Source organism: Oryzias latipes, chromosome 24 (assembly GCF_053564925.1).
Source record: "Oryzias latipes strain Hd-rR chromosome 24, Olatipes_Hd-rR_3.1".
Taxonomy (NCBI): domain Eukaryota; kingdom Metazoa; phylum Chordata; class Actinopteri; order Beloniformes; family Adrianichthyidae; genus Oryzias; species Oryzias latipes.
The window spans coordinates 10,201,077-10,229,071 of record NC_136260.1 but is presented as its reverse complement, the minus strand read 5'-3'; the positions used below and the strand labels follow the sequence as shown (position 1 = coordinate 10,229,071).

Here is a 27,995-nt window from a genome sequence, read left to right as displayed (position 1 = left end):
GTATCCTGTTCTGGATATTTGACACCAAACTCACACTAGAAGTCCCCCGATGCCGTTGCCTGAGAATCCGTGCTCTCAGCTGTTTGGATAGACGGTGGTTTTATAATAACTGCTCATAAAAGTTGTCCCACAAAAGTATTTCCAGCTCTCACAATACATCACATTCACATGCTGACTCAACGTTGCTGGAATATGACGCATGGATCTTTTCCTTCCTTCTCCCACATCTTTTTTCAAGGCTGCGATAGAAAACCCTCCCCTGTATCTATGGGAATACAGGAGCGCTCTGTGTCCTCAGCTCGACGCCTCCCCTCTTCAAAACCCCAAGACAGACTCATTCTCTTAGATGCACTTTCTGTCTGACACGCTCTCCCAGGACTCCCCTGTGAGCGGGCCGGGCAGGTAAACTCAGCACTGGATCAGAGTGAGATGCTGAGAGGAGAGAAAGAGGGAGAGGGCAGTTGGTGTGCGTGTTGGTGAGTTTGTGTGTGCGCTGCTGCATCGCTGAGCTACACAGACCGGAGGGGAGCCGATCTGGAGCGTTTGTCCTTGAGACTGACTGACTGAATGCAGCTTTAGAGCGGAGGATCGGCCAGTCAGTGGATGAAACTGACAGTGAGTACTGAGCAAAAGCATTAGGACTAAAGTAGGTGCAGACTTTTCTTTTGAAATACAGCGAATGAACCTTTGTGTTATGTGCTCCGGTCTGCTTGGAAACAGTCCACTTTGAGGGTAAATGTGTGTGTATGTGTGCCTGCAGATGAGGGGCTACTTTGATGCCAGGTGAACTGGTCTTTTTCTGGCTTTTCGTTCCTTTAGCATTTCTTATGAAATGCTTTACAAGCAGTCCAGCCTTTTCACTTCTCATCTTTACATCTGTGCGTTTGCGTCATGGATAAAGATGTCAGTAAACATCACTTAACATTTGTCCAGATCCCCCGCCTCAACCTCAGTTGACAAATCAATAGGTTTGCATTTATAATTGGAAGCTTTCATTTATGGCAACCCTCCAAAGTGGGTCATTATCAGGTTTAATCTAGCAGAAAATTACATTTGGACTGGTGTACTCTGCCATGGGCAGCAGTGGACTGGACTGAGCCGGCTGACTGGGTGAAGGGATGGCCAGAAGGTGGGGTCACCATGAAAAAATAACACCCCAGGAGAGAATGAAAGTATGGCTGTTAAATCTTGCAAACCATTTGTGTGATTGGCAGCATGAAGAAGGAAGGATCAGTTAGCAGCACATATGTGAAGAATGAAACAGAAGGGAAATACTGTAGATGGCGGATGTTTGGCCTAAGGTCAAGGTAAAGAGTGGCTCACCTGTGGAGCTGCTAAAGATTATCTCTTAGTCAGATGCACAGGTAAAGGTAAACCTAGTGGCTTAAAACATTTAGCCACAGTGGATTTTTTTAATTTAAAAAAAAGCAAACACAATGCAGACATGCTGACTCGTTGCCAGCAGGCAAAATTTTCCACCTGTGGAGATAAAAGTGATATGATGAGCTCATGATGTTTTCTTTTTATTTATTTTTTTCACGCTGACATCAGTGTTGTGAGTGTGTAGTGCTGACTCCAAAAAGTGAGTTTTTAGTGTGTGTGGGGCCCGCATCAGTGACTCCTCACCTGGGACAGGTCTGGTAGCCAGGTCCCAGTTTATAAGAAGGGAGGGAGGGGTCAACGGCTGTCTATGCCCCACTGGTGGCAGGAAGTTTTACAATATTGAATTTTAGAACCAAATCAAACGATGAACGAAAAAGAAAAAGAATTTATTAAAGTAGAGGGAGTGAAGTTGTAAATGAACCAAGTGAGGGCAGAAAATAAGTCATAAAATTGGCAACTAAAAATGCAGAACAAAAAAAAAGTATTTCATACCAGATTGTCTTTGATTTTTTTTTATTCTGACTTATTTTTTTTATTTAGTTTTGCTCAATTAAAAATTATTTCCAAAGGAAACTGAAACATTAATACATTAAAATACATGTTATTATTAAATCTTTATTTCAATCTCACTATTACTCCTTATTGTTTTCATTTTTGTCTTTTTTCTTTTCTAATTTTATTTAAGTTGTTTTATAATAATTGGATGATTTTCTTTAGCTTGATTTTCTTAAAACTTTTAGGTACTTTTCTCTAAAACATCAAGGACAAAAAATGTCCTACATCAATATATGTTTTTACATAAGTTTTTGAAGTGCACACCACTAATCCTTTATGAGATATGAATAGTTTAATTTGACCTGACATATATGTGTATGACTAAAATAAAATTAAAATGTTAAAGTTGTTGAGTAACACTAAAGATAAGAAAAAGCAAAATTGTGTTCATGATTTAATTGTTTGATATTAAAAAATCAATATGAATTTCTTTAATTTTTGTTCCTATCTTTCTTGTAAGTATTCAATTTATACAAAATAATTACACACACTAATTTGCCTCATTTGGCTAAGGTTTTTTTTTTAACAAAACCAAAGAACTTTGTTAAAAGGGGAATTCGGGGGAAAACAATACATCCAAATATAACCGAAATAGGAATATGATGAGAGAAACTACACTAAACCAAAAAAATTGAACTAACGTCTTGCAAAAGACAAAAAAAGAAAGCGAACCAAAGACTCTGAGATTTCCATTTCTCACTGCTGTTATGTTTTTCATTTAAAACAGTTCATACAGAAACTCTACGGGTTGAAAAGCTTTTTTTAGTACAGGCACTGACTGAACTACACTGTCTTATTTCGTATGAGGAAATGACAATGAAAGCATTTTCCTCAAAAACAGAATAGTGAATGATTACAGCTGTCAAATCCATGTGTAGACGCCTAACAGTTTACATCTTATTTGTATCGCAAGGGAGCTTTTCTTAAAGTTGGATGCATAAATCTGTCTGCTTGATGCAGATGTGCATTAAAATATGGTTCAAATGGAAGTCCAGAACACGCAGTTCTGTGGATTTAAGTGGACTGTTGACAAAAGCGATTCTTAAATTAATTATTTGATTTAAGAAATGGCAAAAAGAAAAACAAAATTTCGTAAAAATGGCAACAACAAAAAAATCCCCAAATGGCGGCTTTGTTGTTTGAACATCTAAGAGGAATTTTCCTCACAGGTGGAAACAAAAATACTAAACTTTTATTTTATTTTAGGGTAATGCATCTGATCCCTTTTTTAGTCATCTCTTTTGTGCCACAGTCAACTGATCTTTGGATACTCAGAATAAACTTCCAGGAATATGTTTTCATATTGATCAGGTTCCTCCATATCTAAGAGTTTGGGCCAAAAGTAGTGAATTGGAAATAGTTCTGTTAACAGGTTTTCTCTATAACACTTGAGTTTTAAAGTGATAAGTCTGATATTAAAGTAAATGTCATTACATTTGGCTGTAAGAACCTCATTGGCACCTATCTAAAGATCTGATGAACAAACTTTGGGAGTGAAACGAATGATACAAAAGCTCAAAGGAATTGCGAGTAGAGGTATCGGAGGATGAGCTGCTTCTAGAATGCTGCAATATTCCCGTGTTGATGTTTACACTGTAAGCTGCTAAAGGCTAAATGAAAAGAGACAACAGATGTCCTCTTTTCTCGCCGCATCATGCGGTGCAGAATGCTTTTAGAGCCTAAAGGATGACCAAGACATGACCAGTTGATCCAATTGTGCTTGTTGAGAATATGAAGGGTATTTGTTGTGGTAATCCATATAATAGTGTTAGCAAAAGCTTGGTTACATAGACTAATCACCTTAGGAAGTTGCCAAGCTTCAAAGTGGCCTGATGCCAGAGAAACAGTAAAACAGGTTTCCATTTGGGTCTTTAATGCAGACTTATTGTTTTGAAGCAAAGTGTGAACGTGAGAGATGTTCCTCCACTAGGTGGCAATCCACTCAAGGTTCATTCAGCTTCTCCTCATGCGGCCAGTATCCAATATTAACAGACGGAGCTTTAATTGGTCCAAAGGAAATCCGGTATGCCTGAAAGCCTTCCTGTTTCCGAGCAGTTACTCACTCCCTCCAAGGTGGGACTGTAGGATATTGAGATAAAAGAAAAGCATTTGAGGTGCAGCAGAAGGTCCAGGCAGGCCTAAGTGACATCTCTATGCTTGTGCCGCTTTAAGCATCACCCGAGGGGTTTCTAAGGTTTCTGTTGCGCTTGTGTGCATCTGTGTGTGACCTCTGATCCCTATGCAGTGTGCCACAGATCGATGGGAAACTGATCCCACTCCGAGTAGCCATCAGTCAGTGATTTTGTGTGCCATTTCCATCCAGTCCATATAGATGTAAGATAATCTCTACATTCCCTTAGCAAAATACAAAAAAGTAAAAGACGTATTCCTTTGTCTGGCGTCATTTCCATGTCTCCCGCCTTTCAGAAAGCACGCCTGAGAGGTGCTATGTTGGTGCAGCGAGACAATCGTGTTTGCACACAGAGCCAATGGTCTTTCTCACTGTCTCCGTAATTGATGGATAGCCAAGGGTCAGATATAAACTAAGCAGATTACACTCACGAGTTCTGACGTTAAAGCTAATGTGCGTGGAGGGGTTGGAGTCGCCAAGTGACTGTCCGGTTCTGGAAGTCGGTACGGCGGATGTCCCTTCAGGCTGAGATTTGGTAGCTTTGAGTTTAGGGACAACTCTTATTTTGTGCCTGTTTCCCTCATACTTCTACTTCTTCTTAATGTATGCTTCTGATGCAGGGGGTGGATAGATTGCAGCTGGGTCCTCGGTTCCAGCCAGAGTCTCTGTTAAAATGTGATTGTGAGTCTCGTCTTCAGTTGGCTGTAGAAATGTTTTTAATGAACTGCAGCCACATGTGTTTGGTTTTATTTCTGCTCTTGTTTGTCTTTTTATTGTCAGTCCTGGATTTTCTTTTCTTTTGTTCGTGTAGATAAAAAATAAAAACAAGCAAACCCATAACTATGGATTTAGATGTCATTCAGCTGCAATGATTTAGTTATTTTTGTTGTATATTTAAGGCAGACAAGTATTTACAAAAAGCAAACTATTATTTTGCTTGCTAGATTTTTCCTCTTCTAATTTTTCTTAAAAACATTTAAATTAAACTGGCATTTTCTATTTATCGATCAAAGGTTAGTTTTTACACAATTACTTCAAATTTAAGCATACATTTGATGTTTTTTCTGTATAATATTATGCATAACACTGCTGGATTTTCTTTAGCTCTTTCTGTAAGAAAGATATAAGCAGCTGAAATTTTCTTGTTTACAAAAAGTGCCACACTTTAGGTTGCAAATGAGCAATTTTCTGCAAATCCGCTTTGATTTTTAACCAAGCTAAGTGTTTTTTTTCTCATTTAAATGTATTTAATTGTTGCTTATTCACTGAGATAAACACCAAAAACAATAAATAGATTTAAAACTGTTAGTCCTGTATAATGAATAATGATTTACTATTTTATTTCTTTGTTATCTGAAGATATATGTAATCCATCGAGCGATCTGAACCAAAAGGATTTGATCCTGAGTCCAGTGATGGGAAAGTAATTAAATACAAGAGTTTCCAGACGAAGCACTTCTGTGCCCAAAATGCATTTAACTCCTGTCAAATGTTGAGGAAAGATAAATGAGCAGGAGGGCGATCATTTTGTTATTTCCCTGAAGTTTAATGCAGGTCCTTCACATTAGCCAGTTTGAGTCAAAAATGCTGATTAGTGGTGAAAGTCTGTGTCTATGTCAAATTCAGCGTCTTGTCTTTAAAATAGAAAAGTTTTCTTTTTAAACTTGACCTTAGTGTTCTTGGTTTTGGATGAGCTGTAACAGAAGTCTCCACGTTTTTTCAAAGTTTGCCACATTTTCTAGTTTTTGCAGGTGTGCGGTCTGCTGGGGACCGCCGTGATGCAGTCACAGTTTCAGCTTGCAGAGTTTTCATGCGGTGCGTAACAAGATAAAGGGCACTCTATGCAGTCCGGCCTTTATCTCGTCCGCAGATTAGCACAGGTAATTTCATTGCAGTAGAGATTGGTTCAGCAGGGGTGAGCTCAGAGCACGACATCAGGATGATCAGAGGTAGAGATGGGATGATACAAACAGGAGAAGACACTCTGAAGCTTAAAGGCCGTGTCTCCATATGAAAATTGTGGTGGCGGCAGTATCATGATTTGGGCTCTTCTGTAAAATATCCTCACTACTTAAAGAGAACATTCTAAAACCAGACAATTTAAAGGGACATCAGGATTCATGCCATTTTTATGCAGTGAGATGGTATCTTCATTGCAATGTATATGAAAGTATGGGTTGAGTTTTGGACTCCCCTTAATGGACCTAATCCATACCAATGTCAAGGATTTATGCCTGGCAAAACATGCAGTCCTGTTCATTTGATTTGGACTTTCAGGTGAACAATTAAGATTTAAATTTGATCCAGAGCATTACAAATAAGCAAATTTTCACTCGTTCCTCAACGTTCAAAATAGTTGTCAGAGTGCGGATGGGACTCATTCTGCAAATGCACAAATCACTTAAACAACATTTTATGGGCATATGTGTATTTTTAACACATTTTCTTCATTTGAGCAACTAATATTGGCCGGTTGTCTAAAATTACTTGAAAAACATCTATGTTTAGGTACTTGCTATATATTGTTATCCATTTTCTTCTTCCTTAAATTTGACCAATCACTTATTATTGTACCTGTTAACCTTTGGGTACTTACTCCACTCCTCATTTTGTTTGCACGTGAGCTTTGTGAGTGAAAGGCACAAAGCATCACGTTGGGCCCACAGCCAAGGCTGATTATCTCAGATAAAAGCACAGCACCAGGAGGTAAGTCACTTAATTCTTAAGCACAATTTGAGGTAATGTGTATCATGGTGTGGATGTCCATATGTCTGGAATTTCCTTTTTATGTTGCAAAGGAAACACGGCAGGACTTATGTAGTATTTTCACGCTCTTGAGGGGTCACAGTGACGGTGTTGCCTGTGTTTATCAATGATACTGTTTTCCAACTTGATCAGATAATAATACATTGCAAGCACAGAAAAATGTTAGATATGTTCCAGATACTGTAAAGTTGTCTTTAAGTAGGCTTTTAAATAAAGTATAAATCTGAACCATTAAAGTCCCGCTTGTGGAATATCAGAGGGATTAATAGATAATTTAGGTAATAAAAATTAATACGTAATAAAGCTGAAACAAGTGTAACCAAACTTAACTAAATGTAAGGAAAAAATGACAAGTGGAGGTGTTATGGTGGCTACTTGACTCAATAGAGTATCCCCAATTAATTATCTGAATAAAGTCTGAATAGTTAAAAAAGACTTAGATGCAAAATGTGAGGAAACAACAGAAAACAATGAGATACTTAAACAGAAACAAAGCAACAAAAATACGTATTTTCGTCATATTGCTTTTTTAAAGTCATTTCATTTCATTTCAAAAGGACTCAACCGACTCCAAAATGTGAATAACATTGATATGATAACATTTTCTTTTTTTCACAATTGTTCCAGCCTCTTGACATACAGGAATTCATTTTTATTGGTAAACCAAAAATGTACAGTAGATTATCCTAACTAAAAAAAACAAAGAATAGAAATGGTATTAAGTCACTTCTTTTTCTGTTGTAGAAATGCATATTTGCAAATCATCTTATGATGTTTGCTAAATGAATGCATTTTCAAAGTAACTTCGTTCCTGTTTTACATAAGCTCTAATTTTTATTTATTTTATGTTTTTAATGTTGACATTTTATTGTGAATTTAATTTATTGTTTCCCACTAGCCAGGACTCCCTTGAAAAGAGATTCTTAATCTCAACAGGACAATTCCTGGGTAAATAAAGGTTAAATAAATAAAACACCAGTATGTCTTGATTATCTTCCATCATTTTGATGGAAACAACATACCATGTACTAAACCCACACCTCATCTCTGCTCATCCTAACAAATCCATGCTCCGCGCAAATACAGAAGTGTTTTTACAACAACCAAAAAAAACCCAAAAACAAACAAACAAACATAGGTGGGTGACAGTGATGTGTACTCAAAAATATTTACTAATATTTTTAATTTTACTATAGTAGTTTTGGTGCACCTATCTGTTTAGCCTTCAATGCTGATGCATGATGGGAGATTGATTTAAAACCAAAAATTGGGTTAAATCTGCAATATATTAAAGTTTTTTGCATAATCTTTGGGTGCTCCAGTTTGAGTATATTTTTTATGTATACTTTGCTTGTGTAAATACTCCGTCAATCATGAATTTCCTAGCTTTTGCGGCTGTGTTTACTGTTTATAGTTCCAGCTTTATCAGCTAATCGCTCCGCATCACCTCGTTGGTCCACTGGTGGATCTCATTGGCTGAGGGGTGGACCAATCAGCGTCGGGTGTTTGACGGAGGGGGGAGGGAGGGTCATTCAAATGGTGTGGCTTGCGCATCAGAGGTCCGACTCATTCACCTAGCGTCAGTCAGGGTGACTGTTCTCACAGCCGGCCGGTCGAGCGCGAGTAGAGGTAGAGGATGAACGCGGTGACGCAGCGGTGGACACAGGACTAGATGGAGACGTAGAGTTTAACAGCAGAATAACAAGCACAAGTAGAAGCGCTGTTGTTCATAGCTGAGAGCGGAGCAAACGGTCAAAAAGGGGAACGGACAGAAACAAACGGAGCTGGTCCTCGTCTTCGGGGCATGCTGGGATATCACTCATGGATTTAGTCGACCTGTACCTTCCAGAGTGCTTCAGCTGCCACTCTGACATAGAGTAAGTATTTCTCTGACAGCTCATATTTGCCTGGTCAAACAAATGTTGGGAAAGTTCGTGGAGCTGAATGCTGCGTTTGGGTGTCTGTGGAGCATCCCAAGTTTCCTTCAGAAAATACAGAAAATCACTTTTATAAAACAATTCAGCTTTTTTTTAAAAATAAGAAATCTACAACAATTACACCATTATTGCTTTAAACATGTCCATTTGGTCTATTTTTAATAAAATATACATAATTTATATTTAGATAAAATTTAGATCCTTGTGAATAAAAACAATAGTTTTTTTTAAGCAGGTTTTTGTTGTTTTGTGTGATTGTTTATTAGCAGTATTGGTGGTAAGAGTTAACCCAAAGCTGGTAAATCTTCCCACACAGACTCCCAAACAACGGAAACCTGAACGCCTGGGATTCAGATGCTGTGCAGGACAGCTGTTTGATTGCTTGCAGCTCTCACTTTTTGATTGCTCGTCTTTAATCATAACAAGAAGACGTAAAAAAAAAAAAAGTTTAGGCCTTGTTAGTTTGATTATCATCACCCCTGTGCTTTTATCAGCTGTGGCATAATCAGTGGGAAAAGACATCTCGCTGAGCATCTCACGTTTGAAATTAACCTTTCCCAACAGCAGAAGATAAAGACAATTAGGAGACAGACTGAGGGAGACTGGCAGACGTGTGGACACGCTGGTCGGCTGATTGCTTGTGACACAAGTAGGGAGATAAGTAATTGGAGAGAGGGCGATGAAGGCTGCAGATGATCCCCACGTGTGGCATGCTATCCATGTCCATGCAGAGCCTGCGGGTCAGAGGTGGGAGCATTTCATCTGCCTCTCACAAGTTGGCTAATGCCCCCCCAATACCTGCTCATCACTGGCAGAAAAATAGAAGTCTGTCTGACCCCGCTCACTTTTAGCCTTTTTATGATTTGCTCGTTTCTTTCTTCTTTTATCACCCACTTCCTTTTACATTTGCAGGCTCCGTTACGACTTTGCTCACATAAAGAAAGAAAGTGCCCCTCTTGCCTCCCCAGCAACCCCCTCCCTCCAAGGTTTAATGAGCCACAGGACAGCCCCTTTTCTTTCTGCCACTCCCCCTTTCAATGTCTTTTTTTGCTCCTTTTCTTCTTTTCCTCCTCTTTTTTTCTGTTTATCCCGTGTTGCCAAGGTGCTGTTAGATTTGTTGGATGAACTTGAACCACCTGACGGTCTTTTGATGGGCTCTTATGCGCTGCAGTTGATAAGCATCGTCAAATCAGATTACCTTACTGCACTGCCAATTCATAAAAGTAAAAAAAAAAAAAAGAAGACAGTTTTAGCCCCACCTCTCCTCATTACAAATAGAAAGTGTAAAGTCCATCTTAGCCTGTACCTGTCAGAGACTTGACTGGGCAGTATGGACACCTGTGATGGATAGCCAGTGAGACACTTGAAAAAGGAAACCTGAGTGTGTCAGCAGTGCTGTTTTTGCAGTCTTCAAAGAGGGAGCTTGGACGTGTGGCGGTGGGGAGCGGCCAAATGAGATCCGATTGTTCTTGTGAGTTATTAGGACACAAGAATGATTTCGACATGCAATATTTTTTCCAGAAAGAGTAATCATTTGAGATCATATTAGGCTGAGTGAAGATTTATGGCCGGTATTTGGTCCTCTCTAGATCGTTAATGTTAAAATGTTAAAATGAAATTGCTAACTGCTGCTTGATTAGAAATAAAAATAAAAGGAAGATGTCCTTCCCTCTCTTCAATGAGCAATCTGAAAGTCCCTCTATTCATCTGTGGGTGTATGGGATATGACATTAGCAGGCTGACTAAGGATTTCAGATTGAAACTACAAAGCCTCCAGAGGCAGAAAAAAGTCCCAATTTGCCAAAGTGTCAAACACATGAAAAAAATAAAAATTTCTGCCGACTAAAGACGTGAGGAATATTGCGTTTTTAACATGCTATTATGGCATTTTTTTGATGACGGAGGACATTTATGAAACAAACAAAGCATGAAATGGTGCTTCACAGTAATAATTGATTCAAATCATGTATCAGGAGAAAAAACAGTTGATTTGGTAAATATGTTGGGAGGGCCACAAGCGTCCTGCTCTGCTCCATGCTGATGTTTTTACTTGCAGACTAATAGATCCGTGTATGTTTTGGTTTTCCTGGTTCGAGCTGGAATCTGGATCAGAACTGTACTGCACTGCTGGATAGCTCAAGAATCATCGCCATTTTTGTTGCATCGGTAGTGTTAGGTTGGGGGTTTGAGGGGCTGTAAGCAAGCAGAGCGCTTACACAGAGAGCTCTCAGCAGTGGGGAGGGGAAAGGGGGGTGGGGTTGCTCTATGGTAATCCAACCGGCAACCCAGAGGTTAAATTCAAATGAACTACTGTCGCTCTGCAGAAACTATTATGACACAGCATAATCACACTTAAAAGATTGCTGGGAACACTCGCAAGATGGATCAAAAGATGATCAGAGTGGGACTTAAACATACTTTAGATTGGCAAACATTTAATAAAATATTTATTGATGTGGTTGCTCGGCTAAAAGCGGTTGCAGTTTTTTTAAGAGTGCATCCCTGCATGCGTCTTTGTGGCTTTGTAGAGGGGTCATCAGTGCGTGGCTATGGTTTACTCAGTGGGTGGTTAGAACATACCAGTCTTTTTGCCTACCAAATAACTTATGATGGGCAAACTGCTTTACATGGCAGGAAACGAACCAAGTCAAACATCATCTACCACCACCACCACCCCCCCAGCAGAACAAGGGTGGAGTGGAACAGACGCCTGGATGCTGTGCACTTGCGTGTGCATGTGATGGACGGGGAACAGCCGAGCCGCTCTGGGCACAGATGCACGCTTGCATGTGTTGGGGTGTTTATGACGGCGCATTCTCTCAAATGGGTCTGTGAGCACGTGTGTAGGAGAGTTTTGCCGTGTTTGTCTGGTGTAGCGTGTGTGGAGAAGGGGGAGGTGGTGTTCAAGCGTCTCCTTCTTGAAAGTCCAGAGTCACAATGATAGCATGTGGAAGTTTGGTGACAATGTGTCGGTTGCATTCACTTTCTTATATAAATAATAACAGAAACTTTGACATGCTGGTATTTTGTTCAATTTTGGAGCTAACATTTCATTATTAAAACACAAAAAAATAACAATTTTGTTCTTAAAGCCACTCATTAAATCTTTTATTTAACGTTTTAGATACATTTTTTGGAATGTTAAACAATAGAAATTCTCCTAGAATAATAAAATCCCCAGTAATGTACATAATTAAACACATAAATGAACAATTTCTTAAATGTCTTCATAAATTTGATTTTAAATAATAAAAACATGTTTTACTTTATGGTGTAGCCTTATTTTTTAACGCTTTTTGTTAAAACAAAGTATCCTAGTGGATTTCTTATCATTCTCCAAGGTAATCTATCTCTGTTCTAATATTTGCACAAAATCAAATATGTGCAATTAAATCATAAAAGATAAAGCAAATGTTAAGTCTGTTTTAAAATCTCTTGGGTCTTAAGGCAAAGAAAAATCACAGATTTTTATTTTTTAAGAGATTTAAATGGTCTAAACGGTACAAAGAATAAATGTTAAGAGATAAGCATATCACTTTAAAATGGGTTATTTTGCAACTTGTTCAAAAAGCCTCCAGATATGGATTCAAATGTATTTTTTTTGTATGCTTTTCATGTAAAGATAAATTGATAGCTTAAATAAGCACACAGTCTCAGAAACACTCCTAAAAACCAGTTATTTTCCGAGAACCAATATACAGATTTATGTCTAAAGCCTGTTTTATTGGGTAAGAACGAAAGAGCACAAAAGCGAAACATCACAAAAAGAGCATCATTATTTTCTCAGAACCCATAAATGCTATTGAAATAAAATGCAGTTATTGTTCCACATCCTTTCAAACCCATTTTGATCTACAATTAACTAAAAGAAGCCAATTTTTACACTTTTTTTCTTTTTTTCCTCCCACTCTTGCATCCGCCATGACTCAGTATTTCCTTCAGCACACTATAAAAAAACAGTAATACTTTTTTACTTTTTTGGGTCTGCTTTTTCCCCAACAACTTCTCCCTAACTGTTGTTTAAAAACAGTTGTGGGCTTCAGTTTTGACCGCTCTTGAGCGATGATTAGAAGAAAGACAACAAAAGGCTAAAAAAACAAGGCAGTGGTCGCTAGTTTGGCCATTTGCCTACGTTTGTTTAAGCAATCGCCTTCTTTGAAAACAAAGTCGAGTAATAGACGCATGTTTGCATATGTGGGGAGGACTCAAACGGCCGATTCAGACGATGCTGGCTTGATGGACAAATAGACTAATGTGGACATGGAAAAGTGGAGGATTCTGTATAAGTAACTGATTTAAGGATAGTAAAGGTGTTAAGGTGTTAATAAGGTATTAAGCCAATCAAAAAAAGGACGGAGGGGATGTAGATGCGGTGTCGAAGTCCTTCCCTCTTCTCTAAAAGGCTTTTCGACTTCCCTAAATTCTTTTTTCTGGGCATTAAATTTATCTTCTAACTTTATCTTTCCACTCCTTTTTCTTCAGGCATCTGAACAGAATGTCAGTGAGGGGCCTGGACCCCGCCTGTCACCCCTCTATAAAGCTGGAACCTTCCAGCCCCACCCCGAGCTCTCAGGGGGACGTTAGCCCGCCCCAGCCGAGTCCGGGGAGCTCTTCCTCGGACACCAACTCTAGCTACGGCCCCCTCAAGAACCTCGCTCATAGCAATGGTTTGGACTCGCCGGGCCTCCAGGGTCACGCCACAGCCTTGGCCAGCAACGGAGGATCCAACAGGTAATGCCAAAGTCATGCAACACCTGTCTTTCACTTTTTCAGTGAATGTATTTCGTGCACATTCCCTCATACGTTGCTTCTTCGTGTTCAGGAGGTGTGGGGAGGAGGAAGGCCAAGTCAAGTGTGAGTTCATACTGGGCTCGGTGGCCAAACGGCTGTGTCTGGTGTGCGGGGATGTGGCCTCAGGGTACCACTACGGTGTGGCCTCCTGTGAGGCCTGCAAGGCCTTCTTCAAGAGGACCATTCAGGGTAAGAAAGATGCAAGCACACACTTCCAGCTGCGAGAAGATGTTTTTTTTTTTAGTTGGCCGTGCACAGCGGATAACGCCTTCCTTCCTCACGTAAACCAGTTTTACAAGCAGCATGCAGCCCCTGTTTTGGTATAAATAAGCCCTGATCGGTTGGTTCAGAGCTTCCGCCTCCTGCCTTCCAAACTGCAGACAGGCTTTAAATAAAGATCTGTTGGCAAACAGCTGATAGGTGGTTTATCTGACAGCACATCGTGTATACATTCAACATGTAAAAGTTTAGGTTTTAGAGCCACTAAATAGATGTGGCGCTTAGTGGAGAATGTACTGCATGTACTTTGACTTCTGCCCTGAAAGCTGCTAGTCTCCAGTGTGGGTGTTTTAAATGGATTGGCTCACTCCTTGTCGGCTCTCTTTCCAAGCCAAAGAACTGATGGACTGCGTCTTGTTAAGACCTCTAGTAGCTGGCTTCTTTGAATCGGTTCAAAGGGCAGACTTGAGCAGCTTTCACATAGGACAGAGCTATCTGATGTCTGGCTCATCAGATTCTTCCTGTTTCCGGTCAAAGGTGCCTGCTAAGAGCACCTGGAACTGGCTGACTGCCACCGGGCTTAACAAGCAACTTTAGCTCGTTAGTTCCGGCAATTCATCCAATATTAGGATTCCAAACTCAATCCGCTTTTAGGAACGTTTTGCTAACAAAAACGGCTTGAATTTCAGATGGAAGCAGTCTACAAATTCACTATGGCAAATGGGAGTTTGCCAGCAAGATGGTTCAATATTCCTGTGACTATCTCATAAGAAATTTCATTTAATGAGTCAGACTTTTGTTAAATATAATGTTTGAGATAATAAAATTAGTTTCTTTCACAGTAAAGCTGTAAACTTTATTGTTCCTTCCCTAAAGCAGTCCCTCAGAAGCTCTTTTTTCTTTTTCTTTTCCAGGTAACATTGAATACAGCTGCCCAGCATCTAATGAATGTGAAATCACCAAAAGGAGGAGGAAATCGTGCCAGGCCTGTCGATTTGTGAAATGTCTGGCAGTGGGCATGCTCAGAGAGGGTGAGTTTTACTCTGGAAATCTCGGTCAGACCTTCGTAAAATATTCGCTTTGAGCTTCTGGGGTAAATCAGGTGTACAGAGGGAAGTCGAGCCTGACGGCAGCTTTCTTTGTTGTGAAACTGCAATAATTACCGCTGTCGTGTCTCGCTTAATAAACCGGTGATGGTTCATACTGTAACTCTGGAAGCGGCTGGCAGTTAAACTTCAAGCCCGTCGCGCCTCTGTGATGTATGTGCAGTAAACAGAGGAACAATGGTAACAGAGCCGCTAACCGCTCAGCTGTGATGGTCGCTGCTTCACCAGTGATCCTCAAAAATAGTTTCTGGTTGTTTGCCAGTTTAAAAAGAGGAGGGGGGTCTTGGCAACACTTCAGCAGCAAGTGCGGTAACGGGGTTAGCATGAAGACTATTTTGCAGCATGAAAGTTGGCTTTCAGCCAGGTCTTGGTCTCACAGTTCTCTGAATTTATCAGTTGTTTTATTTTATTTTTTAAATAAAAGTTCAAAAAAAGGAATGGCTACTACATTTTCCAACATTTTTCAAAAGAAATAAACTTGTCAGATATTTGAAAGGCCATGCTGCACATGCCACAGACGGCAGTCAGGTGCTGCTTTAGTCCGGAGCGCGTGCCAGCTGCCCGCTGACATATTGTTGTCCAGATTTAGAAGTGACTATGAAAGGAAAGCATTACCTCCATCTTACTGTACTGCCCGCCGATGGCGTGCGCGCGTGGCCAACAGACGATAGCAGGGAGGTTGAGCAGATAAAACTGCAGTTGTTAAAGGTTAAGCATTTACTTTTTCTCAGGATTGGCTTTAACAAGTCAGAGTCAAAGGTCACAGAGTTTATTTCACCAGCGTACCATCTTTGCTTATGCTTCCTTCACTTCTGCAGGTTAGACTCCAAGAGGAGTTTAAAAAAAAACCCTATTAAGAGGTCATGGTGTCATGAAACAACTCATTAGTCAGTTGAAGAGGGAAAATATGTTTACGGGATAGAAGTTTGTTGTTTTTGAAAATAAAGGCAAAATGTCAGGTATCATTTGCTAGCATTGACTTTATTTGAGAACTCTCATTCCATCTCATTACATCCTGGCTCCAAGAAGCCAAAAATCCCATAGACTTCTATTTAGAAATAAACAGCTATTACTCAATCAGAATAACCATTCTTGCTCTGCAACCTGAATATGTTCTTGCTCATTTTTTTCATGATATTTTTTCTTTTTTGCAAGTTATTCAAATTGGGCTGCCTCACAGCAAGAAGGCCCCGGTTCAAGTCCCGGCTGGGTGACCTTGACTAGAACATCAGTGGGGGACCCTTTCTGTGTGGAGTCTGCATGTTCTCCCTGTGCATGCGTGGGTTTTCTCCAGGGACTCCAGCTTCCTCCCACCGTCCAAAAACATGCTTCCTAGGTTAATTGGTCAACCTAAATTGTCCCTAAGTGTGAATGTGAGAGAGTGTGTGTGTGTGTGGTTGTATGATTGTGGACACTCTACCCTGTGACAGACTGGCGACCTGTCCAGGATGTCCCCTGCCTTCGCCCACAAGTGGCCGGGATAGGCTCCAGCATCCCCGTGACCCCGAAAGGGATAAAACAGCAGAAGATGAAAAAGTTATTCAAATTATAAACTGGCCAATCAGTTTAATTGACATATTTTGTGTGGAAAGGGTTTGGACTTCCAACATGCTCACTACTGATCAGCGAGACTGGTTGACATAGAAACAATGGCTCGGACCGATCAGCGCCGTCTGGCTCTAACATGGCGGCGTCTGTACCACGAAAAGGCGACTGAAATTGACTTTATTTGGTTGGAGCCAAACATAAGTCGTTTTCTGTGGGTGACGTCACACTCATTCAGTCCGGTTCTCGGATACCGTCAATGTTTGCTTGCAGCAGATCTATTTGAGAACATTTTAAAACCGATTTGTATTTTTTTGTTTTGCTAGTTTATGTTTAGAGATTAGAGGCGTAGAAGACAAACAAATCCACAAATTCTCCAAGGAGAAAGATTATTAAAAGCAATTTGATAGCACAGTGGGTTTTGACACTCAAATTCTGGTCTTTTCTATGTATTTCTAGTTCCTACTGGCAGGTTTCAGTCAAATCTGAGCATAAATGATTGTACTATAACCTACTATCTTGCTTTAAATCAGTCAATTTCCTAATAATCTGACTGACATCAAACTTTTCAGCCACAAAATGTCCACACCTTATCGGAAGTGCTTGTTATTCCAACAGAAACGTTTAAAAGTCTAGGATTTATTAAATGTTTTCACATGACTTTGTGAACCTGCGCCTATTTTTTTTATTACATAAGGTTGTGAGATTTTAGGCGTCTTCTCTAACTTCTGGAACGAAGCCCCGAGGCTTCATTGCTTTATTGATTTAGCTGTAAAACCTTTGCTTTTAAATGCGTGCGTGACTTGATTAATAAAATTTCTGCTTGGTAAAACGGAGGCTTTGACAAAAGCGGTGACCTCTGTTTATTCTGTCGAATGCCTATCACTCCTATAAATGAACTTGTTTGAACTTCTCTTCCAGAATTAATGCTGTTGTTCCATGTTGGAGTTTCTCTAAAGGATTTTCTTTATTTGTAAAATTAATAAGAGCTTACGGAAAATGCATAAAAAATGGTTTCTGTGACGTGTCATAACCTTTTAATGTCACCTCCAGTTTCTTCTTACTGCAGTCGCGTGTGTTATAGGTACACAGAATTACAACTTGTTTACACATGTTTGCGTGTATCGGTGTTTTAAACCCGTCAATCATTATACCTCATGTTTTCCCTGAATGTGTGTATATGTGTGTGTGTGTGTGTGTGTTTGTCCTTCTTTTGAAATCGGCTACCTTTTTAATAGGTTACAGGCATCAACATCATCCCTTTCTGCCTTTCAACCACCCTTCTTTTTCAGCCCTCTTTTCTTCGCCTCCTCCCTCGTAAATTCCTCCAGATGCCTGGTGGGATTCCAGGACCTCCGTGAAACGCGAACTGCCCCTCGTAACTCCCGTCGTAAGCGCCCTCGTAACGCGCTTCACCGTGCCTCGTAATGCCCCTCTTCCTCGGAGAGGCCGCAGTAAAGTCAGACGGAGGGAGCCGTGAGGTTTAACGGGGAGAGTCACAGTCATATTAAATGCACAGCCCAAAGACATATAGACCCCAGGCAAGGATTTGATTAAGCCCTGTTTAGGGGCCATTTCCACAGTTCATGTCACTTTTTTTGAGTAAAAATATATGGAAATATGAGGAATATTCTAAAAGCAGATTTCAAAATATGAATATACCTTTTTATTGATGTTTCTTTCTTTTTTTGAATGCCTTAAAGATTGAAAGTGCTTCTGCGAAAGCTCTTTTCAAACGCAATCTTTCTTAAAGTTCCGAGCCCTCCTGTGTGTTAATCACCCGGCTTAATCTGCGGTCTGAAATAAGCATTGCAACTGGACATGGTGACCGCTTGCACTTCCTGCGGCCAACTTTCCACATCCTTTTCATTAGTTGGGCATTAGTTACAACCACTGAGTTGCAGGCGGAGGCCAGCTTCCTGTACATTTATCGCAGTATCTGAGAAGTGTGAGACTGTTTATGGTGTACACAGAGCGGCAGTGGAGACAGATGAAGACGCGGCCCCTCCTCGAAAACGGGATAAACTAGATCACCGGAGAAGCTTCCAAGCTCCTGGCGCGAACATCTCTCAGAAGATGATGGAGTTACAAAGGAGGCAAAAAATAAATCTGTCTCTGAGCTGTTGGTGTTTATTGAATTTTGATGGGCTGTGTGGAAGAACAGTGAGGAAGTGTGGGTATCTGTTTTGTTATCCAGCAAAGCTATTTTGGGCCTTTTGGTTGTTGGCACATTCCACTGTGAAACGTTACACTCGCTCCTGATACTGATATCAAGCCAGTAAACACAAATGCACCTAAAAAAAACAACAACCTTTGTTTCTGTTTAATTTTTTTTTCATTTTATGGATACCAGAATTTAATTTTTACATTTCAACTCTAAAGAACAAATATTGAAATAGGCGGCACCCCTTGCGTGCCTTTTGTTTATTTGAATTTTATTTTTTTATTATGCTCTTCAAATACTTTTTTTATTTTTTTGTTCCTCTAAGAAGTAAGATCTGATAGTATTCTGGGAAAGATTGAAGAACGATTATAGTCCAAAGAAAACAGAGGTAAAACTGAGATAACCGGAGGTATCAGTTTAGATAACAGAAAAAATAAAAACAATTCTTAAAACTCTCAAGTCACTTTTAAATTTTTCTACTGTTAACTTTTGTCTGACATAGAAAAGAACATCATGACAGTTTGAAAAATGAAAAGTTAAATGGAAAACTTTTTTTTGTCCTGTAGAATCCTGTCACTCTTTTGTTTCTGATGGTCAAAAGCTGAACAATTTATTTGTTCTTCATTTTGTCTTCCTTTTTAGCTCAGAAGAAAAATCACTTGATCATCTGGCACATCCTTTTTAAGGTTATATTGGCATTATCTCAACGCTATAAAGTAAATTAACAGCTTTGCAAAATAACAACAGGGAACTAACTGATAAAACCCTCACATTTGACACATGAGATTAATTTTTGTGTGTTAATTGTCGTGTTGTCATTCACTGGTATTGGTGCATACCTTCCATAAATATCAGTCAGAAGACGGGCATGCTTCATGCTTATAGGGATGTCGTGTTACTTGGAGGTGTCAAGAGGGGAAATAATACCCTCGGTGTGGCTTTCACAGATGCCATTATAGATCTATTTCAGGCCCACTATGACTATTTACACTGGACAGACCAAGTAACGAAACACCACTACTGGAGGATTCTTAAGTAACTTCCTGGATGAAGCTTCTCCTTTTCATTCGTGACCAACTTCCAGTTTGCCTTTGAACCCCACATAATAATCAGTCTCTCATTTCAGTAACCATCTTCTCCATAGATACATGCAAGAACGATTGCGCTTAAGTCTTCATCGCCATGGTGACAGGGTGGTTCTAGTGGTGGTTAAAAAGATCTTTTGTCACCGGGGGCGCTACAGTCAACTTGGTGTCGTGTTACAGGATGTATGCTGCCATGCAAACATTAGACTGTTCTGTCCAGTCTCCTTGGCATCGACGGTACATGTGGGCTGATGAGTGGACAATGTCCTGATGGCTTACCGAGTTTAACACGTGGCACTTTTGCTGACTGGTGACCGACTTAGGTGGATCAATGTCCACTACTAATGAGATACTTAAAATTTTCTATGCTGATGACACACAACTTTTCCCGCCTTTCCAATGAGATGACAGGACAATAAATTCATATCAATTCATTCATGAATTGTCATATCACAACAGAGTTTGTCTTAAGGTGCTATACATAAAGCAAGAAATATCAAACTGAAATGTATTTACTGGTACCACCATTGCTTGAGTCAAATTGAGTTCAGATATTTCCAGTAAGGCCATGTTGCCTGTACTGTGCAAACAAAGGGTGACTGTGGAGAGGAAAACTCCTATAAGTGGCTGAATAAAAAGAAACCTTGACTTGAAAAGTGACAAATCCAAAAAGCACTATAGCATCTGTTGCACGAAATGGGCAGCTTAGCAACTACAGTAATGGAGGGACAGGAAGCAGTTAGACAAATCCAAATGAATATACCGATGCATATCTGCCTGTTTTGTCACCACTTTTGCTTGGCCAAGAGACTCAATTTTTATCAGTCTCAGAAGTTCAAATTTACCTTCTGCAACACCAAAAAGGTCAAAAAAAAAAAAAGACCTGTCAAACCAACCTCTGTTGCAGCTTCCAAATCTAGTCAAGCACTCTTTTGTTATTGAGACATTGCCAACTCAGTGGCCTTGTTGTAGAGTGTCCGCCCTGAGACTGAAAGGTTGTGAATTCAAATCCATGGACAAGTCATACTTAGGACTGTAAAAATGGGACCCGATGGGAAGTCTGGGCTTCTTTGCCTAGACTGCTGCCCCCATGACCCGGTTCCGGATAAGCGGAGGAAGATGGATGGATGGATGGAATTTTTCATGGCACTCACTGTCACTTCCTTAATTTTTTCTTGCCATTCACAGAGTCTCAGTTTTTAAAGAAGCAGTTACCAAATGACCAAATCAAATTTAAAAAAATTCCACGATTTGCTTTTTTTTTTTTTTTTTTGCAGGTGTGCGCCTGGACCGGGTTCGAGGAGGACGACAAAAGTATAAGAGAAGAATAGATGCAGAGAACAGCCTGTATCTGCACTCCCAGAACCCCCTCCCGCAGAAAAAAACATGTGAGAGAACCACATCTGTGAAGTCTGAGTTTCTTGAAAGCCTTTTAGCCTTGACAAGCCTTGACATCTTCAGTTTCAATCTAAATTTACAGAAAATCACACAGGTTCAGTTCCAAAAACACATTTTGTATTCTATTGATAGAACATCAGTTTTGGAAAGTTGGATTTTAAGTTTAACTCAATTCTACTAGCAGCACTGATTTTTGATTTAAAGATGACCACAAAATTCTTCACGACCAGAGAAAATGAGAAGTTCATATGACCCTTCCTTAGGCTGTCGATGGGTACATCTGGGCTTTATAAAGCTCTGTTGTAGCTAGACTGTCTCAGTTTATTTGGTCTAAAAACTATGATTTTTAATTTTTTGATTCTTTGATGTCAGACCTCATTTGAATAAGTCTTTAACAATCTAATAAAGATTTTTTTTTGTGATAAACTCCTCCTCAGTCTCTGCTGGTGGCGTGGTTGAGAACAAAGTGGTATCTCTGCTGCTGGTCGCTGAGCCGGAGGCCATCTTCGCCATGCCGGACCCAATGGTAGCGGAGAGCGACATCAAGGCTCTGACCACGCTATGCGACCTGGCCGACAGGGAGCTGGTGGTCAACATCGGCTGGGCCAAACACATCCCAGGTAAGATTCAGGCCTTTCTTGCTCACTCAGCTTTAAACACGTCACTACACACACATTAGATAAGTCTCTAATCAGATCACAGGGATTGCTCTGAAATGTGGCTGCCAGGGCGCTATCTGCCAACTCAGGAGGGGGCGGGGAGAGTAGGAGCGTTTAAGCTTCACTGTGTTATCTGTCAATCATTCTCTGTATTTGTGAGTGCCCCCTAAACGGCGTGCCCTTGCTGACCGAAAGGTGTTCAGACATCTACTGGAGGACTGGAGGTCTCGTGGAGGTGGTCGTTTGTGTTCTGGGCTGCAGCTGTCCTGCTGTGAGATCAGAGTGCAGATCAGATCTTGGGAGGCTTTGATCCTCCTTGGATGAGGAGGAGAACAAGATCAGACTATGAAGATGCTTCGTGGCTGCATTGCTATGTGCCAACATGTCCAACTGGGGCCGCTTATTGAAAATGCTTTTTTTTAAGCTAGTTTGTATATAGTTAGGATTTTTTATTTTTATTTTAGAAGCAACATTTCAACCTTAGCATGGCAAACTTTAACTTAAGTCCCACTCCAATTATCTTCTCATCTATTTTCAAAGCGTTGCCATTGGTCCTTTATTTATGATTATGCCGTTTTTAGCCAAAACCAGAAACGAGTGTCGTTTTCTAGGACTTTTAAAGAAAAGAGCAACCCCGCCCCCCTTCCCCTTCCCATGGAGGAGGAAGCTTATGGCTCTCCCAGCATATTTTCTACTTCACAAACAAAATCTTTTTTAGATGTCATTTTTTTGCCTACTTCTTATTCACAATAAGTTTGATAAAGAAATATTAAAAAACATTTTTTAAGTATCAAGTAAAAACATGTAAAAACATGTTAAAACCACTAAAAACACACTTTTCATCGGAGTGTCGCTTCATTTAGTGCCGTTTTGTCTTTAAAAATTCCCCAAATTTAAGCTTATGGGTCGAAATTTAAGTTTATGCTTATTTTGCTTGAACTATAGGAAAAATTTTTTTAACTGCTTTTAGAGTCTACTTTAGTTTCCAATGCTGCAGGAAAACTGTAAATAAACCATTAAGCTCATGAATCATCATTTACTGTCTGGAGCCATGGCCTGCACAGTTGAGACAACATCTCCTCCCTTGGTTTCCATTCTTCTAGTCATCTCTTTTCCTCTGACTGCTTTATCGGTTATTATTCACACCCAAAACATCACCTGGGAAACACCTGGGCTTTTTGTTGATGTCTTGCTTCTGATCTGCTTACAAAACAAACAGAGAACGGCTGCGTGTTCTCGAATCCCCCTGCTATATTGGGCCCGGCGTTTCTTCCTCCAGAGTGGATCCATGTGTAATGTTGTCTTTTTGTCCCTCATCAGCATTTCTATTGCTCTGTTTTATAAGAAAACCCGCCTCCTCCTCCCTCTCCACACCCCGGGGCCGATACTGTCGTTCCATTTTCCCCGGATTTTGGCTAACTACTGTCAGGACAGATGGAGCGCGACTGACGGCTGTATTTTTGTAGGCCTTTGCCAGCGGAGGCTGTAGCTGGGGGATGAAGGGCGGCAGCAGATACCCACCTAAGGGGAAGAGGCGGCCATGTTTTTATCTACATGTCAAACGCATTTGACTCAAGCCTCGGATATGTCACCCAAAATACATGAAACTCTGGAAGATGCAGCAGATGTGTTTGGCAACCAAGAAGAAAAAAAGAAGAATTATTACATATAATTTTTAGTGTTTTATAACGTATCTGTTACAGAAGTTAATGAGTGCACACAGAAATAAGGAGATCTTTGCTTAACACTGTAGTTTCTACACCGTTTCTCCAGTGATTCATGGTTGGAAATGCTTGTCAGCAGTTCTGTGCATTCTGAGAAATCTTTTTTTTTGAGTTGTAGATGAGTGAATCCAAACGAGTCCAACCAGAAGCTGAAGCAGCTTGCTGTCGTCTTTAGGGCACCAGCTGATTCAAGTGGAAAAAAAAACGTTTTATCACATTTTAAAGTTATAAAGAGCTGCCAGTACATGAACACATTTCATCCAATATCAGACTACCTTTTTAGAAGATGGGTCAGATTTGGGGCAAATGACTGATGTCAAAAATCTCGAAGGCTCAAATATTACATTTTTATCATTTCAAATTCGGCCACTGGAATAAAATGTTATTTTTTAAAAGTCCCACTCCGATCATCTTCTGATCTATTTTCAAATTGTTCCCAGCTGTCTTTTAATTACAACTATGCTGTTTTTAGCCAAAACCAAAAAAACCTGTGTTGTTTTCTAGGATATAGTTTCTGCAGAAAGTCATCAGAAATTCCCCATCTGAGTCATGGGCAAGACTGTAAGCCCGCCCCCACTTCCCATCAACAATGTGTTTACACTCTCTCCCACTAGCTTACAGCTATCCAGCCGTACAGCTACGAGCCAGATGCCAGCTCGGATGAAGAAATTATTATCCTTTTTAATATTCTGCAGAATTGCAGCCCTTTTGGTGTAACAAATTTATTTGAATATGAAACTTAATTACTTGATTTGATTACCCTTTTAGTATAGGGTAGTTAACAAAAAACGATGTTGGATGAAGAAAAGTCATAATTAATGAAAAATAAATTAATAGCTAAAGAAACTAGCGTTGTTTGAAAAAATAGAAGAAGAGGGCAATTGAACAAATGGGGAAGATGGATACAGCAGGCAGCCACAGGAAAAGAGGCATAAAAAAAAGGGTGGCCTTTCCTGGCAGCGTAATGGCGATGTCACATCAGCTCTGGATGAGTGGCAGAACACACTGCCCCTTATGCAGCGAGAACCAGGGTCCTGGGCGAAATGTCCCGGGCCATCTGAGTTCTTTGCCCAAGGGGAGGTGAGTGTGACGGGGCTACTGTCCTGCCCGCGCCCCCTCCTCAGTGCCGGCTCCCATCAGTCTGATTGACAGTGATGTGGTCTGAAGTCTGAAAGGCAGACTGGCAGATGAGCTGGCTAAAGACCAACTGCCCTCTTTGTTTTGGTTATTTTTTTTAAAATCTGTGCTGCAACTTGGCTGTCAAGTATGTGTTGATGGCGACTGTAGGGTGACTGCTGCACTGACATGGGATGAACTGCGTTGGTTTTCTACAGACTTGTCTAGTGAATATGCAGCAGCCTTTTTAATGTGTCGCTAGAAGGGAAAAAAAACATGTTTTCATCATGGGGTTGACATAAATTACATTGCATAATCAGACAAGACATACATTAATGATCAAAGCATGTCAGTCTCCTTTTTTCTTTTCAATTATTTTATTATTTTGTTGTCATTTACTTTTCTTTTTTCTTATTTAAGATTTTCATTGTGTTGCTTTTGGGAATAAATAGCTTTAGATGTCATCAAACTCCTGATCGATGGCCCTGCTTCACAATACCGATCCCAATCGGACAATGAAATTGTCCACCGACGGCGTTCCTAATCAATTGGGGGTCTAAAATTGATGCCCACTGGCGCCGCTGCGGAGGCTGTAAAAATGCTGGATTCTGATGGCGATCGCTGATGGTCTAAAAAAAAATACAATACCGCCTGTTTAATCACAAGAGATGTGTGAGTGTGTGCATGTGGGGGTAGTTGGCGGGTTTAATCATACCCGTGTGGAGTATAATTGTCAATCAGAGTAGATGGGGCTCCTGGAGAGGTGTTTCATTTCCATTAGTTCTGTCCTCTAATGATTCCTTTGCTGTGAGGCCGTTTCACAAACATCATTCTGCTGCAGCCTCATTTATATAGTATACTAATTTTTATGGGTTTATGTGAGCACAGACGTAATGAACAGAAGATAATAATGTAAAAAAATTCTCCTTTTATCGCACTTGAGAATATACTTTCTTTTTATTTCATTTTGAGAATGGGAGAGAGAGAATTTGAAAGTTTCAAACAAAATCTATGGGTGGATTTTGCTTCATGGATCTCTAAATCAAAACAGACTTACCTTATTTAATAAACTTTTAAAACCTACGGCTAAAATGACAGAAGAAAAAAAAAGAGTTTATTCGTCTTAAGATGTCAGAAACTCTTTAGATTTTGGCTAAAAAGGGCATAATCCTGATTAAAAGACACACTTTGAAAGTAGTTTAAAAGATGATTGGAACTGGACTTTAAGGTGTTTTTAAAAGGTAGCTTTGTTTTTGCTTTCAATTCTCTTTGTGAATTTGTGTTCTGAAATGTGGCTTTGAGATCAGAAAATAATCTCCTTTGGATTTAAAATGACTACTTTTTCCTCCTTAAACCTAAATGTCCTGAACATTTGTGAGTTACATTTTGTTGACTGATCTTAATACTGAAACCTGTCTTTTCTGTTGGGGGAACTTCTTCTCTCCAGGCTTCGCCTCTCTCTCTCTCGCGGACCAGATGAGTCTCCTGCAAAGCGGCTGGATGGAGATTTTGATCCTTCGGGTGGTGTTTCGCTCGCTGGCTTTCGAAGACAAGCTGGTGTACGCGGACGACTACATCATGGACGAGGAGCAGTCCAAGCTGGCCGGGCTGCTGGACCTCAACAACGCCATTCTGCAGCTGGTGAAGAAATACAAGAGCATAGGACTGGAGAAGGAGGAGTTTGTGGTTCTCAAAGCCATCGCGCTCGCCAACTCGGGTAAGGCACCTGCACAGACGGTATGGTTTTAGAAAATATTTCACTCTGTTAATTAGTTCAACTTTTTCTGCAGACTCCATGCAGATCGAGGACACCGAGGCGGTGCAGAGACTCCAGGATGAGCTCCACGGGGCTCTACAGGACTACGAGTTCACCCACCATCCGGAGGACCCGCGGCGCACCGGCAAGGTCATCATGACCCTTCCTCTCCTGCGTCAGACGGCCGCCCGAGCCGTCCAGCACTTCTGCAGCATTAAACAGGACGGCCGTGTTCCCATGCACAAACTATTCCTCGAACTCCTGGAGGCCAAAGCCTAAACACAGACAGCCAATCAGCTTTGTCCTAAGAGGTGACGACATGGGGGGGAGGGGATGAGGGTGTTAGAATTCGTCCATTTTCAGCTAGCATTTCAACATTATGTCTGAATTTGCAGTTGCAGAACTATTTTTATAGCTCTCACCCTTCCCATGAAAGTCCGTAGAGGAGGTGAAGACAAACGGACGAGCAGGAGAAGCGCCTTCTACAGATATTCACCCTCATATGCCAAAACGTAGTTTCTGCTTTCAAAAGGAAGGGGCTGATACTTGAAGATCCTCGCGGATCGCTCATCTCAAAAGCTGTCATTTTAGTGCATCCAGAGTAGCTTCAGCATTTGGTCCGTTTCAGTCCTTTTTCTGTATAGAAAAGGTTGCTCTTTTTGCCAAAGAGTAGAGAGATTTGAGGGAATAAAACCAGCAAATGTCTACTAATACATATACATTTTTTTTTTTTTTTGCTGTGGTTAATGACAAAAAACAATTGAAGCTATAAATCTAAGATTTAAAGAGAACTTCAGGGAAAAGGGATGCAAATGTCTGACAACAGGTATTTATTTAAAACTGGAGAAATTGAAGTGAGTTTTTTTGTTTTTAGGATTTGTAACAGGTGATATGGTTTTCTTTTTTTTTTTTACACTAGCTTCCCCGCCACATTAGATCTTGAAATGAAGAAGACTTTTCTGACTTAATGTAAAAAAGCTGCAATATATACAGTAAGTATGTATATGTATATCTTGGATTAGAGAGTTTTTTTTTCTTCTTAATGGTAGAAATCTCAGTGTAGGGTCAAATCTGTGCACTTTTTTTCTTTGCTTTTTAGCCATAAAATTTGGGAGAACTGGGTGATGTTGAACTGTCGGTGTGTTTTTGTGTGACGAGTCTTGAAATTTGTGTTTTGTCTCCATGAAGGGATTAAATTTGGCGGTAATCTGAGTGCGTTGCTCCTTTAAGGAGCACAGTCTAATCTGCTTGTTTCTGGATCCATCAGCAATATGGTAGTTGAAATAGAAGTGTTGCTGTACAGTATATGCATCATGTCTTATGCCAACAGAGGTGTTTTGTCTGGAAGAGCCATTCTGTTTTATTCTCAGGTTGATTTATTTGTATTTTTGTTTTTTGGGCAATAAATATGATCCCCTTAATGCCAAAAGCTGGTAACACCCAAGTGTCTTCCTCAATTTGGTCTGCAGCCGACTCTGCCCAGGGCAACATTGTACAACGCAGAGCCCTTTATGGTGCATTTAGGCCGTAGGAGTCCAGCAGAATGGAGATTTCTAATTAACATCCACAGTATAATGAAGTGGAGCAGTAACCCCGGAGAGCGCTGGATGGAGGCGTCCGACTCATCGCTTTGTCACACTGATCCAGCAAGAAACAAAAC

The 27,995-nt window shown here is 40.4% G+C and overlaps 1 protein-coding gene across 8 annotated transcripts; it reads left to right on the top strand.

Annotated features, from left to right (window-relative positions):
- Positions 1-284: 284 nt before the first annotated feature.
- Positions 285-27,764, top strand: errg2 (estrogen-related receptor gamma type 2). 8 transcript variants are annotated; one of them, XM_078942350.1, is made up of 10 exons: positions 8,494-8,712; positions 9,337-9,519; positions 13,255-13,503; positions 13,595-13,752; positions 14,697-14,813; positions 20,960-21,070; positions 21,518-21,700; positions 26,027-26,296; positions 26,370-26,646; positions 26,731-27,547. In XM_078942350.1, exons 2-9 carry the CDS (start codon positions 9,452-9,454, stop codon positions 26,612-26,614), a joined length of 1,401 nt encoding a protein of 466 aa, XP_078798476.1. In that variant the 5' UTR covers positions 8,494-8,712; positions 9,337-9,451; the 3' UTR covers positions 26,615-26,646; positions 26,731-27,547. The 8 variants fall into 8 exon arrangements, with proteins under 8 accessions (XP_023808461.1, XP_023808462.1, NP_001156564.1 ...); XM_078942351.1 differs by lacking the exon at positions 9,337-9,519 and having other exon boundaries at positions 8,394-8,712; positions 26,731-27,764; XM_078942349.1 differs by having other exon boundaries at positions 26,370-27,764.
- Positions 27,765-27,995: the final 231 nt, after the last annotated feature.

Coding starts and splice junctions, on each gene's coding strand:
- errg2 (XM_078942349.1), top strand. CDS start 9,452: ATGAAGGCTGCAGATGATCCCCACGTGTGGCATGCTATCCATGTCCAT. Junction 9,520..13,254: donor GCAGAGCCTGCGGGTCAGAG/GTGGGAGCATTT, acceptor CTTTTTCTTCAG/GCATCTGAACAGAATGTCAG. Junction 21,701..26,026: donor CTGGGCCAAACACATCCCAG/GTAAGATTCAGG, acceptor TCTTCTCTCCAG/GCTTCGCCTCTCTCTCTCTC.